This window comes from Heteronotia binoei, chromosome 16 (genome assembly GCF_032191835.1).
Source record: "Heteronotia binoei isolate CCM8104 ecotype False Entrance Well chromosome 16, APGP_CSIRO_Hbin_v1, whole genome shotgun sequence".
NCBI classification, from domain to species: domain Eukaryota; kingdom Metazoa; phylum Chordata; class Lepidosauria; order Squamata; family Gekkonidae; genus Heteronotia; species Heteronotia binoei.
Window position 1 is genome coordinate 8,945,734 of NC_083238.1, and position 16,204 is coordinate 8,961,937.

At 43.0% G+C, this 16,204-nt stretch overlaps 1 protein-coding gene across 1 annotated transcript in view; it reads left to right on the forward strand.

Moving 5' to 3' along the window:
* KYNU (kynureninase) overlaps positions 1–16,204 on the forward strand; it is a 202,514-nt gene that overhangs the window by 166,635 nt on the left and 19,675 nt on the right. Inside the window, exons 11-12 of the mRNA XM_060257263.1 lie at positions 13,941–13,993; positions 15,838–15,923. Of these exons, the coding sequence (XP_060113246.1) occupies positions 13,941–13,993; positions 15,838–15,923 (139 nt within the window). The remainder of the gene's footprint in view (positions 1–13,940; positions 13,994–15,837; positions 15,924–16,204) is intronic.

Genomic DNA, 16,204 nt, shown 5'->3' on the forward strand with positions numbered 1-16,204 from the left:
CTAAAAAGAAGAAGAAACCCATATATTGCCTGTGTGGCATTATTCAGGCTCCCCAGAAGGAGAGCCAGTTTGGTGTAGTGGTTAAATGTGCAGACTTTTATCTGGGAGAACCGGGTTTGATTCCCCACTCCTCCACTTGCACCTGCTACCATGGCCTTGGGTCAGCCATAGCTCTGGTAGAGGTTGTCCTTCAAAGGGCAGCTGCTGTGAGAGCCCTGTCAGCCCCACCTACCTCACAGGGTGTCTGTTGTGGGGGGAGAAGATATAGGAGATTGTAAGCCGCTCTGAGTCTCTGATTCAGAGAGAAGGGCGGGATATAAATCTGCAGTCTTCTTCTTCTTCTTCTTCCTGAATAGATATCACTGTATAGAAGCTGAATTTATTGCATTCCCTTCCATGTTCAAATGTATCCCCTTAAAATCCTTTCCCAGTCTCCTCCCCAATCTCTCCAGGCTTCCCCAGCCTGCCTGCTGTGGCAGGCGGGATGGGGAAGATGTGGGGAGGCATCTTTAAATGATTTCCCAATCTCTCTAGCCTTCCCCAGCCTGCATGTCTGGGGGCAATTTACCCTCCCTTCAGTGATGGGAGCCTGCTGCCCCTGCTGTGACTTCAGAGAGGGAAGGGGAGAGCATCTGGGGATGGTCTCTGTAGGGTATAGTAGAGCCAAACAAATTCGGCAATGCTGATAATTCCCATACCCCAGTATCGGTATTCAGGAATATTGGCAAATACCAATATTTTTTTAGGTTTGATATATCTGAATCCCCAAAATACTGGGGGGGGGGGGGGGGGTTGGTGCACACCTCTAGTTTTTGCTTCACATCTGTGGGGCTAAAGTGAAGCACTGGGCATTCACAACTTAAGTTGTTTTGCTTGTCGTTGCATTGATGATGCAGGAGTGTGGAATATAATGATTGCTGTGTATATGCCATGTAAACATCAAAGGAGATCGACATTAAAGAACATAAGGGAGCAGACACCCCAAAAATTCCTTTCAGTTTTGTTTCTGAATAACAACCGATGATTGTGCCTCTTACTTATAAATTATAACCGGAATGATCTGGGGATCATTTGCATTCTTGGGAGGGGGAGAAATCCCAGTCAAATTGATTTTTTAAAAAACAAAACAAGGCATTTATTATTGAGGCTTGTTTTTTTCCAATTGTGGACAAAGCAAAAGAATATCACAGAGCAGTTGGGAAAACAAAGTATTAAATGTAGCAGCTTCTCTGCATGATGTATGTGGACCCTCAAGATATCCCCTTAGGAGTTCCTCTATCTTCACTTTCCTGTACTTTTAAGATAGTTAATTCCCTACACTTACAAATAAAGTTAATGTCAAGCATGTGGTTTCAATGACGAGTCGAGCTTGATACAAAACTACGTTTATTGATAGACTGATACTTTCAGTGTAACAGATTCTTGAGAGTGATGTTACAAATAAATTGATGCAATACTTTTAAAGCTTACTTCAAAGGGATTCCAAAAGGTGGGGGCGAGGGATAGCTCTCACACATAAACTATCATAAATGTCTACATTCTCATGGCGTTATCAGGACTCTGTCCTTGTTTTCCCCAGATGTGTCACACTCCCTAACAGGAATGTATAAGAAGGTGCTGATTACTTCTTCTCAAGTTAGTTTCATTTCTCTCTACTTCTACTTTGCAAGCAATAAAGCAAGAAGGGGGAGGGGAAAGAATAACAGAGCTAACAGACCTTGGTCCTCCAAGATATTCCACAGACCAGTGTTATGGAGGACCCCAAAACAATCAATTATCAATGGAATTTTACCATGCTTGACAGTTAATTGCTATGACCAAAGACAGTTGCAAATAGACAAAAGTCACTGGTTAAAATTAAGAATTTCACATACAGAAGCTCATTAAAAAGATACAGAGATCATTTACATATATCATTCTGAGCAAAGGCATTAAAATAAAAAAATGCATTTTAGATCTCCATTCCCCCATATACCATATGCAAATCTTTAATGCAAATAATCTAGCCAGATAACTTTTATCTTTATTAGACAGCAAATAACCTCTTATCTCCTGTGATGACCAACCAGTACACTGAAAAAGACAAAAAAGACCAAAAAAAAATCCCTCTTGGAGAGTCATAAACTGGGCAATGCAATAAATAATGGAAAAAATCTTCAACAAAACCAATTTGGCATATATACAGTCTATCCTTTAACAGAAGTTCCCTGGTATATGTGTTCCAAATAGGCTGTAGGCATCTACTGGAATCTCAGTTCTGTGAATGCTTTCTATAAATCTGAAAAAAAGGAATATTCTGTAAACAACCAGAATTAAAATTATCTTTACAAATAACTGTATACCAGATAAAAGACTGGTTATTATTTATTACTGCTCTATCCAGGCTTATAGGGAATTTATACATCTGCTTATGAAAAGTGTTGAAACCATAACTAATTGCCTTTTGTGGGGATGGCAAATCTGGGTCTAGCATCCCATTCTCCAGTTGGTGAGAGCCAGTTTGGTGTAGTGGTTAAGTGTGCAGTCTCTTATTTGGGAGAACCAGGTTTGATTCACTCCTTCACTTGCACCTGTTGGAATGGCCTTAACTCTGGCAGAGGTTGTCCTTGAAAGGGCAGCTGCTGTGAGAGTCCTCTCAGCCCCCCTCACCTCTCAGGGTGTCTGTTGTGGGGGAGGAAGGTAAAGGAGATTGTGGAGGGTGGGATATAAATCCAATATCATCATCATCATCATCATCATCATCCTCTTCTTCTTCTTCTTCTTCTTCTCATATCTGTGCTCTGACATGCTTCCAATATGTCTGCATCTCTCTCTCTCTCTCTCTCTCTCCCTTGATGGGAGCACATTCAGCCAGTGCTGAAAGAGCTACACTGGCTACCTATTGTGTTCCGAGTCTGTTTCAAGGTGTTGGTACTGACCTTTAAAGCCCTTTATGGTCAGGGACCTGTTTATCTGCGGGACCACCTTTCCCCATATATTCCCCCAGAGAGCACTGCATTCAGGGACAAAAAATCTGCTGTCCACCCCTGGACCAAAGGAGGCCAGGCTGCATTTGACACGAGCCAGGGCCTTCTCGGGGGCAGCACCAGAGTTATGCTCTCCCGGAGGCCATAAGGGCCCTGCGGGACCTTCCTACATTCCACAGGGCCTGTAAGACTGAATTGTTTCAACAGGCCTTCGATGCTTAAACTGAGAGAGAGCTGCCACCGGACATCAGCTAGAGTTTCCGGTGACCAACCGTCTGAAAAGCAGAACCGCCAACATAGTAATGGTACAGCACCGTAGAATAGTTTTTTTAAATTTTAATTGTATTAATGTATTATAGATTTTATTGACTTATTGTTTTAAATCGTGTAAACGAATGTTGTGAGCTGCCCTGAGTCAGCTTGCGGAGAGGGCGGGATAAAAGTTTAATGTAAATAAATAAATAAATCTCTCTGTCTCTCCCCCTCTCCCTCCCCCCCCCCCGTACCATGTCTTTTCTTGCACTGCTAAAGATTCAAGCCTCTAACTGGTGACCCACTGGTTCCCCACATGCTGGGGAACCAAGAGTGACAAGCAGGTCGTCCCATAAGGGCACAAGTCCTCGTGTGGAACCCTTGCCACTTGAGAGGAGCCAGACATGCCACTAAATCGCTCAACCCCTAAGACACGATAATGAGCTCCCCACCTGGGGAGGTGTGCACACAAGTGAAGCCTCCCCCAAAATGAATCTGGCCCAATGCCAACAACCACCACAAGAGCTGGGTGGATATCACCCTTTTCTTGCCAAAGCTCCTAATGCAATAACCAAGAAGGGTGTCTTATGAAGCCAAATGTCCTGACCCAAGGAGTATAGATGCACCCCATCAGTCCTATACAAAGTGGACAGCCTAAAAGAAATGTCTGGGTGTTGGATGACTGAGCTACCAGCTGACTCCATGAAGTCAGCTGTAGCCTGACACTTTTTTCTTTGCCAAGTCAACCTTATCAGGGGCAGCATCACCCCTCCAAGTCCTCCTTTCTAGCAGTTCAGACCAAAATAATGAAACCCGAGGAAGCTGAGAATGCATTACCTGCAAATACACTGATATGAACAGGGTGAGGTCAACACCTTTCCTACCAAGCAGGTCATTTCCTTCCATCTGGATCACAAGAGCATACGGAGGGCTATTGGTGGCAATGGTAAGAAAGCATTCTTACCATTCCACGTGATCCACAGGCAGTCCTTCAACCTCAGTGAAGTTCCCCAACCTGAAATGGAAGTATAGCGATCTGCCCAGTGCACAATACTGTGCCCAAAGATCCAACCAGTTTTGATAAGGCAGAGAGAGGGGGGTTGGGGAGTGGAAAGACCTATGTAAGGGCAAATGTAGGCTTGGTGAACTGAGTACCTCCAGCAACTCACTGAGTGTATATCATCAGGTGACAGCCCACATTCCAAAAAGAGTGCTTGCCAAAATCGCAGGGAAAAGTCCAATGGAAGCTATCCCTGCCCTTAGAATGCAGGCAAATTGAAAGTGGGTGAAAAAAGAACCATCAGCATGCAGAAAAGGAGGACCAGGACCAGGGGGATATGGAACGGTAATGGTGAAACGCTCTATTTCCCATGAGGCTGCATAAAAAAAACATGTATGTGTAAACTGCTGTATATCTAGACAGACTGGCAGCCATTAATGTCGACACAAACGATTATCAGAAGGTAACACTTTATTTTTAAAAATCTCTAGGATTGATTGATTGAGTCCCTAAACACAGTAAGGTAGCAACAACAGGTGAGGAGGTTCATGCACACTGGTTACAACGATCTGTATGCATCTGCCAAACAGTCAGCTCCATTCTCACAATGGGCAAGTGGATGCTTGAGCATCTTTAGTATTAAGCATGTCCTCTGGATATTTTAAAGAGCTAATGCATTACAAGTGCTTGCTTTACATGCAGAGCAGTTGCTCTTCAGAAACATTATTAAAGCATTATACTGTGCAGTTTTACTGCCTCTTATTTTAATAACATGTATTTATAAGCTGTTGAAGTTAGATGTTAACACCTCAGCTATTTTGAATCTGAACATGCTCAATATTTGGCACCAAAGTATGCACTCTAATTTTATGCTTCCCTCCCTTTTCAAAAATCAATACTATTTCAAAAATGCAATTGTGCAGCCCCTTCTCAGGTCATATATATTTATACAGGCCATTAGGCTAGCGATAGAATGAATCCAGCTACCAACAACCAAAAATTAAGTGTGACTGCAACATTCTTTGCTGAGTCTAATAAGCGCTGTAGCATTATAGCATGGCAAAATGGAGGCAAGGAAAAGAATGAAGGATAATAAGGTCATTGTTGAAATCCAGAGACCCAGATATTCTTCTTTATTTATAGTCCATAGTTTTGCTGAGACGGAAGGCACAATTAAAACCAACAGAACTGTATACATGCAATCAACAATGTAAAAAAATTGGGTTACAAATTGGTAGATGCGTACTCAAGAGTTGACTGCTTCCATTAAAGTTGTATAATACATCTCTCTCTCTCTCTCGGCTTGGCTTCACGAACGAAGATTTAAGAAGGGTGCAATAGTCCACGTCTGCTGCAGGCTCGCTGGTAGCTGACAAGACCAATGCGGGACAGGCAGGTCCGGCCACAGTGGCTGCAGGGAAAAGTCTGATTTAGGGTTGGTGCTGTAGCAGTGCGATTCTTCCTCAATCTCCTTTTGTACAACAATAATGAAACACCAGATTGCACAATTAGAGAAACAGTGCAGCAATGAAAATGGAGGAAAATTAATATGTCTTTAGAATGTTTGTTTCCTAATTTATATAGCCTTCATTTCCATGAATGATTCAAAATTAGAATGGAAAGCATTGGAAGAATCATATATTACACACTGACTTAGAGTCTAAGGATCTCTGTGTTAAACTTTCCTGGGGACTTTCCCAGGTGTGATGAAGAGACAAGTTCTGAAGTTCCACTGTTCCCTGGTATGTACAGGCCTGATTCAGACTGAGACCACTACACCTACAAACTGGAGGTTTGGGCTTCCCCTTTGAGCCATTTTCCTGACCTGAGACACTCTTGTAGCTCATCAGCATAAATACAGCACTGAACAGGAGAAACAGCACTCCTTGAGGTTGTTTCAGGACAAGTAAATTCTGTGTAGAAAGCTCTGTACTCCATACTCTGCACCATTCTGCATACCATGGCTTTTTTTTTTTTTTGCACATTAAGCCACACCCCCTGATGTCACCACTGTTTCACACAGGGCTTCTATAATATAGTGGGTTCTAGGCATGGCAGAGTCTCGGCATAGTGATAACAAGCTCTTTATTAGGAATCACATAGTAAAGGTTACAATACCAGACTGAGGATGGAGCCTACAGGCCCAACTTATATAAATATCTAGGTTTCTGCGCTAGCACATCATTGGGTCATTCAAACTTGTGGGGGCTTGTGATTGGTCTAGAGCTATAGGGATTTGGATCCTGCAGCCCTTTGTTCCCATATCCCCAAGCTCAGTCTGCCTGGCTCAAATGAGCCAGCAGGAATATCCAAGTCTTCACTTGAGTCCACATACATAACATCCCTTTCCCCTTAGTTCACAAGCTTAGTGAACATAGTCTTTAAGGTACACAGGCTTGCGGTGCTTTTGTGTGGACCGCATGAGCACTGGAGCTGGTGGCAAAGCGGTTTCTGCGCCAGGTGTTCCTGGCAGAGGTCCAGGTGCTGAGGGGGATTCTGTCGGCTGTTCGGGGCCCTCTGTGGTCTCTGGTGTTGAGGGTGGTTCCGTCTGTTCTGCTGGAGCTGGCTCCGGTGTAGCTGCGGGCTCTTCTGCTTCCTCCGGCTCAGGGGTTGTTTCACTTAGATCAGGCACGCCGGGGTGGTTGCATTCTTGTCTTTTCCCCCGGGCGCCTCTCGCCTGCGTATTTGGTCAATGTGCCATCTTATTGTGAATCCCCCCCTTTGATGACTTCATACATGACAGTCCCTAGTACCTGGAATACTTGTGCTGGTATCCAGGCTGGCCCTCCCCCCAAGTTTTTGGCAAACACCAAGTCCCCCATGTCGAAACCCCGGAGGGCCAGGACTGCCTCTGGTATCTCTTGTAGGTCGGGTGCGCAGTCCGGGTGTATGTGATCCTGGGGGGTTGTCAGCTGCCAGCCCATGAGAAGCTCTGCTGGGCTGCAGCCGGTGACCATACTGGGGATAGAATGCTGTGCTAAGGGGCACTCAGCAAGGCATGCTTTCCACTCCCCATCTATGATGTGGCGGAGTGTTTCCTTCATGGCCCGCACCATTCTTTCCACTTGGCCATTTGTGCCTGGGTGGAAGGGGGCCGACCTTATGTATTTTATTAAATTCCAGCCACAGAAATCCTGAAACTCGGCTGAGATGAAGACGGTCCCATTATCAGATACCAATGTGTTTGGGAGGCCGTGTATGGCAAAAACCCTGCGGAGTGCCCCTAGTGCTGCCTGAGAAGAAGTGGAGGCTATGGGCACTACCTCCAACCATTTGGAGTAGGAGTCCACAATGAGGAAGAATAGATGCCCCTGGAAGGGCCCTGCGAAGTTGAGGTGCAGGCGGGACCAGGGGTTCCAAGTGGACTCCCACTGTTGGCACGGACTCCCACTGTTGGTGGCTATTTGTAGGGCCTTCTCCAAGGTTGGCTTTGATTCCGTTGCGATTTTCCGACATGCCTTCCCGTCCTTGAAGTCGTAAGTGAACTTCACGAGAAGGTTCTCCTCCAATTGTGTACTGTACTCCGCCTTCCTTCCCAAGTCTCGCAGGCGGGCTAGGAAGGTCGCTACGGTCTCGTTCGGTTCCTGGAAGCTGTCGAGGAACTGTAGCTTCTGGGTGAGGTGAGTAGCCTTAGGGATGAAATGGTGGGTCAGCGCCTTGATGATCTTATCGAAGGACGACGTCTTGAGCATCTCTGGCACGACCAGGCCCTCCGCTAGCTGTAGCGTGGCAATGCCGCAATTGCTTAGCAGGATGGCCTTCATAATTTCATGTTCATCCTCCTTGATTCGCTGTGCCACGAGTTGGTACTTGAGTCTTTTGACCCAGGCTTCCCAGACCTCGGGCTGTGCCACATCGAACTCCGGAATGGAGTTTTGCGATCTGGACACGACAGCCATAATCGGGCTGGGCGGCAGTGCTAGTTGCATGGCGGCGCTGGAGCTCGGTGTGCTTGGCGGTGCTGGGGTGCCCTGGACCTCGCTCATCCGGATCCCATCCTCATCGCCACTATAATATAGTGGGTTCTAGGCATGGCAGAGTCTTGGTGAAGTGATAACAAGCTCTTTATTAGGAATCACATAGGGTGTTTTCGCACTCACCTTCAGCCGGCGCGACCCCCCTCTTCACCACGCAGGATCTGTGCGAATTTCGCACTAAACGCCACGGAGCAGCCGGAAGAGCCGGAAAGTCACGGCGCTTTTGCGGCGCAAACGTAAACTGCCAAAAACTGCGCGGTGAAGAGGGGGGTCGCGCCGGCTGAAGGTGAGTGCGAAAACGCCCATAGTAAAAGTTACAATACCAGACTGAGGATGAAGCCTACAGGCCTAACTTATATACATCTCTAGATTCCCACATTAGCACTTCATTGGGTCATTCAAACTGGTGGGGGCTTGTGATTGGTCTAGGGCTGCAGGGATTTGGATCCTGCAGCCCTTTGTTCTCACATCCCCAAGCTCAATCTGCCTGGCTCAAATGAGCTGGCGGGCATATCCAAGTCTTCACTTGAGTCCGCATACATAACAGCTTCTTTGTAGAAAAAGCTCAGCAGTAACTCATTTGCATATTAGGCCACATCCCTTGACATCAAACCAGCCAGAACTGCATCCCTGTGTGTTCCTGCTCTAAAAAAAAAAAAAAGCCCTGCTGCATACAGTATAATGTGAAAGTGTGAAGTGGCTGCTGATGTTTCACTTTGATTCAGAGTACCACCAGCATTGTCCCAAACCAAACCAAGCCAGTGCATACCAAGAAGAAGAAGAAGAAGAAGATATTGGATTTATATCCCGCCCTCCACTCCGAAGAGTCTCAGAGCGGCTCACAATCTCCTTTCCCTTCCTCCCCCACAACAGACACCCTGTGAGGTAGATGAAGATATTGGATTTATATCCCGCCCTCCACTCCGAAGAGTCTCAGAGCGGCTCACAATCTCCTTTACCTTCCTCCCCCACAACAGACACCCTGTGAGGTGGGTGGGGCTGGAGAGGGCTCTCACAGCAGCTGCCCTTTCAAGGACAACCTCTGCCAGAGCTATGGCTGACCCAAGGCCATTCCAGCAGGTGCAAGTGGAGGAGTGGGGAATCAAACCCGGTTCTCCCAGATAAGAGTCCACACACTTAACCACTACACCAAACTAGCTCTACCAAGCTCTACCAAGGAGGTTCAGCTTTTCCTGAACTTGCTTCACTACACAATTACTTGCGGAAAACATAATGTGTTATTAGTCCCTGAGGAATCAATGGACTCTGTTGCTACAGTTTCTTGTTTTGATCATGGAAGAAGACAGGAGGTAATAGGAATCAGTCTTAGCAATCATTTTTTTTCCCCTGGAAAAAGATAAAAGCTGGTCTAGTGCTGTTATGGGAATTTTTTCCCTTAAATTTACCGTTTAGATACAAACATTTATTCCTCTTATTCTCTTATAAAAGAAGGATTTCTCTTTGACTTCTGTTTGAAGAGAAATCAGTGCACCTTTTGGTAGATTCAGCCTTTGCAGCTGTTTTGTGTTACACACCACAGAGTGATGGTCTAGTTGGAATCTAGATACTGGAAAGATATTGCTTGCCTCTAAGCATCTAAAGAGTGAAATTTTGAAATTTTGCAGAACCTCCCTTCCACCACCACCCCTTCAAATTTCTCTTTAATCAAACTATATATATATATTGAGAAATTGATTCCAAATTCCTACAAAGATGAAATGGAACGGATTGTTGGATTTTCGGCAGAAATTGGTTAGAGTTTCCCTTAACTATGGTCACTAGGACTCGCCCTCACTGGACACCAGTGTCCGAGTAAACCCTGTGGAGACCCCTAGGCAGTCAAAACCTTGGGGGGCCCTCACAAATCCCCATCTGATCCCAGCCAAAGCCAAGATGCTGGTGTTCAGCAGAACCGTATTAACAATTAGGCCAAGTAGGCACTATGGGCCCCCGCACCTTTAGGGGCCCCGGGCTGGCTCCTCCCCTGGTTTCCCCCCTGCTTGCAGCCCTCCCGGCCTGGAGGAGCAACTCAGCTGCTCTTTCCCAGTGGCCACTTAATCTGTCCCTGGGCTGTCAAAGACAAGGTAAGGACAGGTGGGATCTGGGGGACAGATGTACACATGTGATTGCACGCATTAAATCCAGGGTGAGGTGGCTATGGTGGGCCAAAAAGCCCATCTGATCACAACCTTTGTACCTTGTTCTAGTGCTCAAGACAAGTGATACCTAGAGCAGGAATGCAATTTCCTCATTTCCTAACTCTCAGATACAGTTCGGCACTTTCAGAATCAGCATTATCAGAATAAAACAATAGTTTTGGTGTCTTTTGATCCCTCCATTTCCTCCCCCATCCATGCATTCCTTTCTCATCTACATATTCTCTCCTATCTTCCATCTTCTCCATCTGTATTCCCCTATGCTTCTTCTAATCTTTTCTCTGTGTTTTCTGTTGAGGAATGTCACATTTTGTTCCAATTGCTTAGACCAAATGAGTTCTCTCTCTCGCTCTCTCTCTCTCTCTGTTTGTGTGTGTGTGTGAGTGCCATAGTGGGCAATGAAGGTTGTTGTGTTAGCCAATTTTGGCTTGATCCTGGTTGCATGAAGGCCAACAAAAGCCTTCAGTAGTATCATATTTCAGTATAGCCAGGCTACCACAATCCATGTTGATATGGTGAGAGACTGTTTATTGGAGACATTTCCTTCTCCTTGTACTTTCTCATATTATCATTCTGTTTGGCATGACAACAGAATATGGCTTTTTGTTTATGCTATCCTAAGCCTATTAAAATAAATGCAAGACTCACAATATTAATAGTATGCAGTAATGCAAGCACTTCATGTGAAGTAGCTTTCTGCAAAAGTATAAAGTAGATACTAATGTTTCACATTTAATTCAAAGCACAAGTATTTGAAACCTCCTGGGTGTTTTATAGAATTACATTGACAAAGTCAAAACCATATGCTATCATTTTCTTACTGCTTTTGCTACAGTTTTTGATGGCAACAATAATACTAAGCAATGACATTTCTCAACTTCACTTTATATCATGGAGTTGGGAAGAACCAAGGCTTTTTTAAGCAGGAATGCACAGGAATGCAGATCTGGCTGACTTGGCATCAGGATGTGTGGCCTAATATGCAAATAAGTTCTTGCTGGGCTTTTTCTACAGAAAAAGGCCTGAAAGAACTGAGCAGAATCTGTGTCCCCATCTCCCCAATTGAGTATGTTAAAAAAAAATGAATGTTTACTAAAGCCATCTACGAGAGCAAAGATTTGGAAGCAAAACCAGTACTCAGAGGTGAGTTTTCCAGGGTCAATAAAGTTAGAGGTGTAACGAAAAATGGCTTTAGTACACACACACACACACACACACAGAATGGTGTGTTATATGTGTGTGTGTGTTTTCTCTCTAAGATGTAATAATTTTTAAGATGCTCTTTGTACCGTGTTTGGTACATGATTCAATTACCTTGCCCGATAGGTTACTGCATTGCTTTTTAATATTTTGCTTGTATGCATTAGTTTTTCTCAGTAAAGTTTTTTTTTTTGTTCAAAAAATTAAATACTTTATTTGGTGCAAGTCAATGGGCTTAAAAGGTGTAACTCTGCTTAGGATTGCACTGTGAGTTACAGTCATGTTCTGTGGGTTGCCACATACACATACACACACACTCATACACACAATTGCAAAATAGGCTTTAAGCACTGGAGGAACACCAGATCTCTGGAGTTCAGGAGGTTCCAGCCTGAACTGCAATCCCTTTGTCATGATACAATCTATATATATTATTTCAGAAATAGAATAAGGGTTTGTTTTTGTTTTTGTTTTTAAAATCACTCCTCCAGTATATGAAGTGGAGATGACTTGGCAGCTATATTACTGGTTTGTACTGGGTGCAGTAAAATGAAGTTTTGCAGCACAACATCATTACTGGTTCTTGTGTTATAGAGACATCATGACTGGACCCTGATCATTGAACTGGCCTATGTAGGGGAATATGAGGGAGTCAGTCGTACTGGATGGGCTGCAGCCATTACTTACAGATAGCACGCAGTACATTATATAAAATATGATACAGCACAGAAATGGGTAGAGAGCATGACAAGGATATGATAGGATGTGCTATTTTTGGAAGAACAATTAGTCATTGCTATGTCACTCAAGTCTTGTTTTCTAGTATCATGGTGAGAAACTTGCTACAATTTTGAGAAAGCAATTGTTACAACCTCAGTCTTAATGTACGCAATGCTGTCACCAACCAATCACCTCACTTACTCACTCACTCACCCCCCCATACCTTTCTCTACTGCAACTTAATAACAATTAACAATACACACATATATATATACATTCAAATCAGTACAGCAACAGTGGATATAAAATTGATTTTTGGCCCGGAAGACCTGGAACTGAGGTCTCATCTGAAGATACCACTTCCATGAGGATAGTAGCTATGCCTCTGCTGCTGTGCATGCAGAACTTTTTTTTACTTCTGCTTAAGATAGGATTTGTAACAAAGGTGCATATGATTGCAAATCTGCTTATGTCAAGTAGACGGATTCAATGATGAGTCAGAGTTGCTACAATAGGGTTGCCAATCCCCAGGTGGGGGCAGGGGATCCCCCCGGTTTGGAGACCCTCCTCCCGCTTCAGGGTCGTCAAAAAGCAGGGGAAGGGGAGGGAAATGTCTACTGGGAACTCTATTATTCCCTAGGGAGATTTATTCCCATAGAAAATCATGGCAACCCTATGCTAGAAAGACTACGTTTATTGATAAACCGTTACTCTAGCTCAAGGCTTGAGAAGAATAAAACCAATACATTGATACATAAGTTTTAAGGTACACTTCAAAAGGATTCCTATGGGGAGGGGAAGCAGGGGAGCATTCCCACATAGCCACAAAGATACATTCCCAGGGTGTTTGTCAGATATTTTGGCCTTGTATTCACCAGATGGTTCTTCCTCCTTCACAAGGCTCTCTGGGAAGGTGCTGATTACTTTGCTCTTAGTAATTACCAGTCATAAAGCAGAGAGGGGCCAATAAAAGGTAGTAAACTAGCAGCATTTGGTTCATCATGATTTTACCCAGGCCTGCTTGTGACAGGCCAGGAACCCATCAGTCTTTGGTCAGAATCAGTCGAGCTTGACAGCTTACCCTTTCTCCCCTGTTAAAGGTGGTGAGTATTGCTGCCAGAGTTAGCAGTGGTCAAGCTAAACTTTGTGTTGGCAACGCAAGCACAGCATTTATTTATTTATTTAGTATATTTCTATTACGCCCATTATCTGTAGGGCTCAGGGCAGAGTACAACATATAATAAAACAACAAAATACAATAAAAGCATTTTATAAACAACAGCACTTAGAAAATTTTCCATATCATCACAGTATGTTTGCAGCCTGCATTTTGGGTAGGTTTGCTACCAGGCCTGGAAAGAAACATCCTGCCCATTAATAAAACATTAATGGAATATTATTTACCAGGTCATATTAATTACCCTTCAAGTCTCAAAAAGCATCAACTGCTGTGATTCAGCAAACTTCCACAGCAGAGTGGAGATTCCAACCTGGGGGACCTAGATCCACTCTAAACACTGCACAACATTGGTTGTGATAAGAAGTAACTAAATCATTGACATTAGTCATTGTGATTTATTCATGAAGATGATACCATACTACCATACTGACATAATTTAAACATTTCAATTGTGTTCCTAATATTTTCATTTACTTTCTGTTTTTTTAGGCTAACAGGATGGTGGGGTCATGAATTCAAAACCAGATTTCTCATGGAAAATAGTATGTATATTTCCCCTTTATGTTAGGTTCAGTCAGGGCTTTTCTTTTCTTTTTGTAGCTGGAACTTCTTCGCATATTAGGCCACACACCCCTGATGTAGCCAATCCTCCTGGAGTTTACAATAGGCCCCGTAAGAAGAGCCCTGTAAATTCTTGGAGGATTGGCTCATGAAGGGTGTGTTGCCTAACATGCAAAGGAGTTCCTGCTACAAAAAAAGCCTTGGGTACAGTGGTATTTTATGTTTTATTTGAAACCTATGTAATTACTGTGCCAGGATGAAGGTGCTACAAAAGGATTGTAAAAATTATATCTCATACTGAAAATGAAAAATTGAGATTATGATGAAGTCCAAACTCCTGTCTGTCTATAATACAAGATCATTCACACATTAAGCAGGCCTTGGGGAAGTGATGGTTTTTGGGGAAGTGATGGAAGATATTTGGTTTTTTAATGAGTTGCAGGAAAGCATAGAGGTGGACGCTGCAGTCCTGAGAATAGGATTAATCCTACTCCTAGGTGTAGAGCTCGTTGAGAAAAATGCATTTTTGGGATATATAATACATACCTTACAATTTATTTTAAGGAATGTAACAAGTTAATGCCTGTAAAGTGCTTTGGACAGTTGAAAAAAACATGGAGATGCTATGTATTAATAGTAATATTGGTTTTACCCATACATTTATTCAGCAGTTTTTTTAGATACTGTGTTGGTTTGCTTTTGTTGTGAGCTGCAACTGGAGCTTACTTGGACCTATGATCATTGGGATATAAATGTACTTAACACGAACCATTTTTTTAAAGCAATGAGTACTACTACTAGGAGGAGGAGGAGTAATAGGATGCTCTGTCTTACTCCCCCCATGAAGTTAATTGTAGGTTCAAATTAAAGGGTTTACATTGGGGGAATATTCCCTCTCCCAGCCCCTATTCCCCTCTTTTCAAAGCAGCAACACAAGACTATTTTGTTTTGTTTTGTTTAAAGGGGGACCCTAATTATGGGTCTCTTACATGTCATCTTGTTTAACCCCATAATCCTTGTGGATAGTTGAGGGGGGTTGAGCACTATCTTGTTAATATACATGTAGGACATGCAAAACAAAATTGATCTTATTTCCCCTTCTAAGAAATCCTATTTATTTAATTTAATCAAGATATTTTGGAAAAAAAATATTTGAAATAGAATTCCAAAAGCTTCTTTTGATTAACTGTGGAGTCTGTTTATAATATTGTGGTGTAAATTTTACCTTGGTTTTAAAGATAAATGTTATTTTCTCTCTTACATGATATATATTGCATAATTAATATTTGGATCCTCTTATTTTATCAGTCTCATCTGCTCATCGTTAACCCTATTGAACAAATTATCAAACACTGAGGGGGTAATAAGATGCTGGGACACACTTTGGATATTTATAAGTCAAAAGGGCACTTGCACGAGGCCTTAATTTAGAATGGAGATATGTGTGGTAGGGAACAACATTGAACTATTTCAACCTCCACACAGGTTAATCAAGCAAAACAGAAAATGAAAATGGCAGGCAAAAAGAGGACCTTGAGATTTTCTTTTCATCTTCAAGTAGTTTCAATCTGTGAAAGAAAAAACTTTCCTCTTCCCTCACAACAGCTCCAATCTAAATCAGGGAGGAGCTAATAATTGAGCTTTCAGAATTTTATCTGCTATAATCCTGTTCTGCTGTATATATAACAAAATCTCTAGTATGTCAAGTGACTAATCATTGTTATTCCTCATCCTCCATTTTTTAAAGCCGTAGTCTACTATTAACGCAGGGCCAGTGAAAAAGGGAGAATCTCACAAAAGCTGAGAAATGATCTTTGCTTTCCAGAATTGCAGCTGAGTCCTGGGATCAATGGATTTCGATTATCAAATCCTCCCATATTATTGGTGTGTGCTCTTCAAGCTAGTTTAGAAGTAAGTAATTACTTTCACATGACTAATGAAGTGCAAACAGATAAAGCAACCCTGCTGTTATTAAAGGTGTCATCAGATTTGCCAAGTTTGCTAGTCAACTTTAATAGCCTCGTTTCCCTTGTCTCTGTTTTGCGGCTCAATTCCATGATCCTTTATTTTCTTACTGTTTTCTGTTGGGTTTTGCCAGATTTTCCTGTAAAATATATAAATCTCTCAATATTATTTGTACGTCAAATCAGCAGTGTAGATTATATACATATATAACATTGTACATATAAATT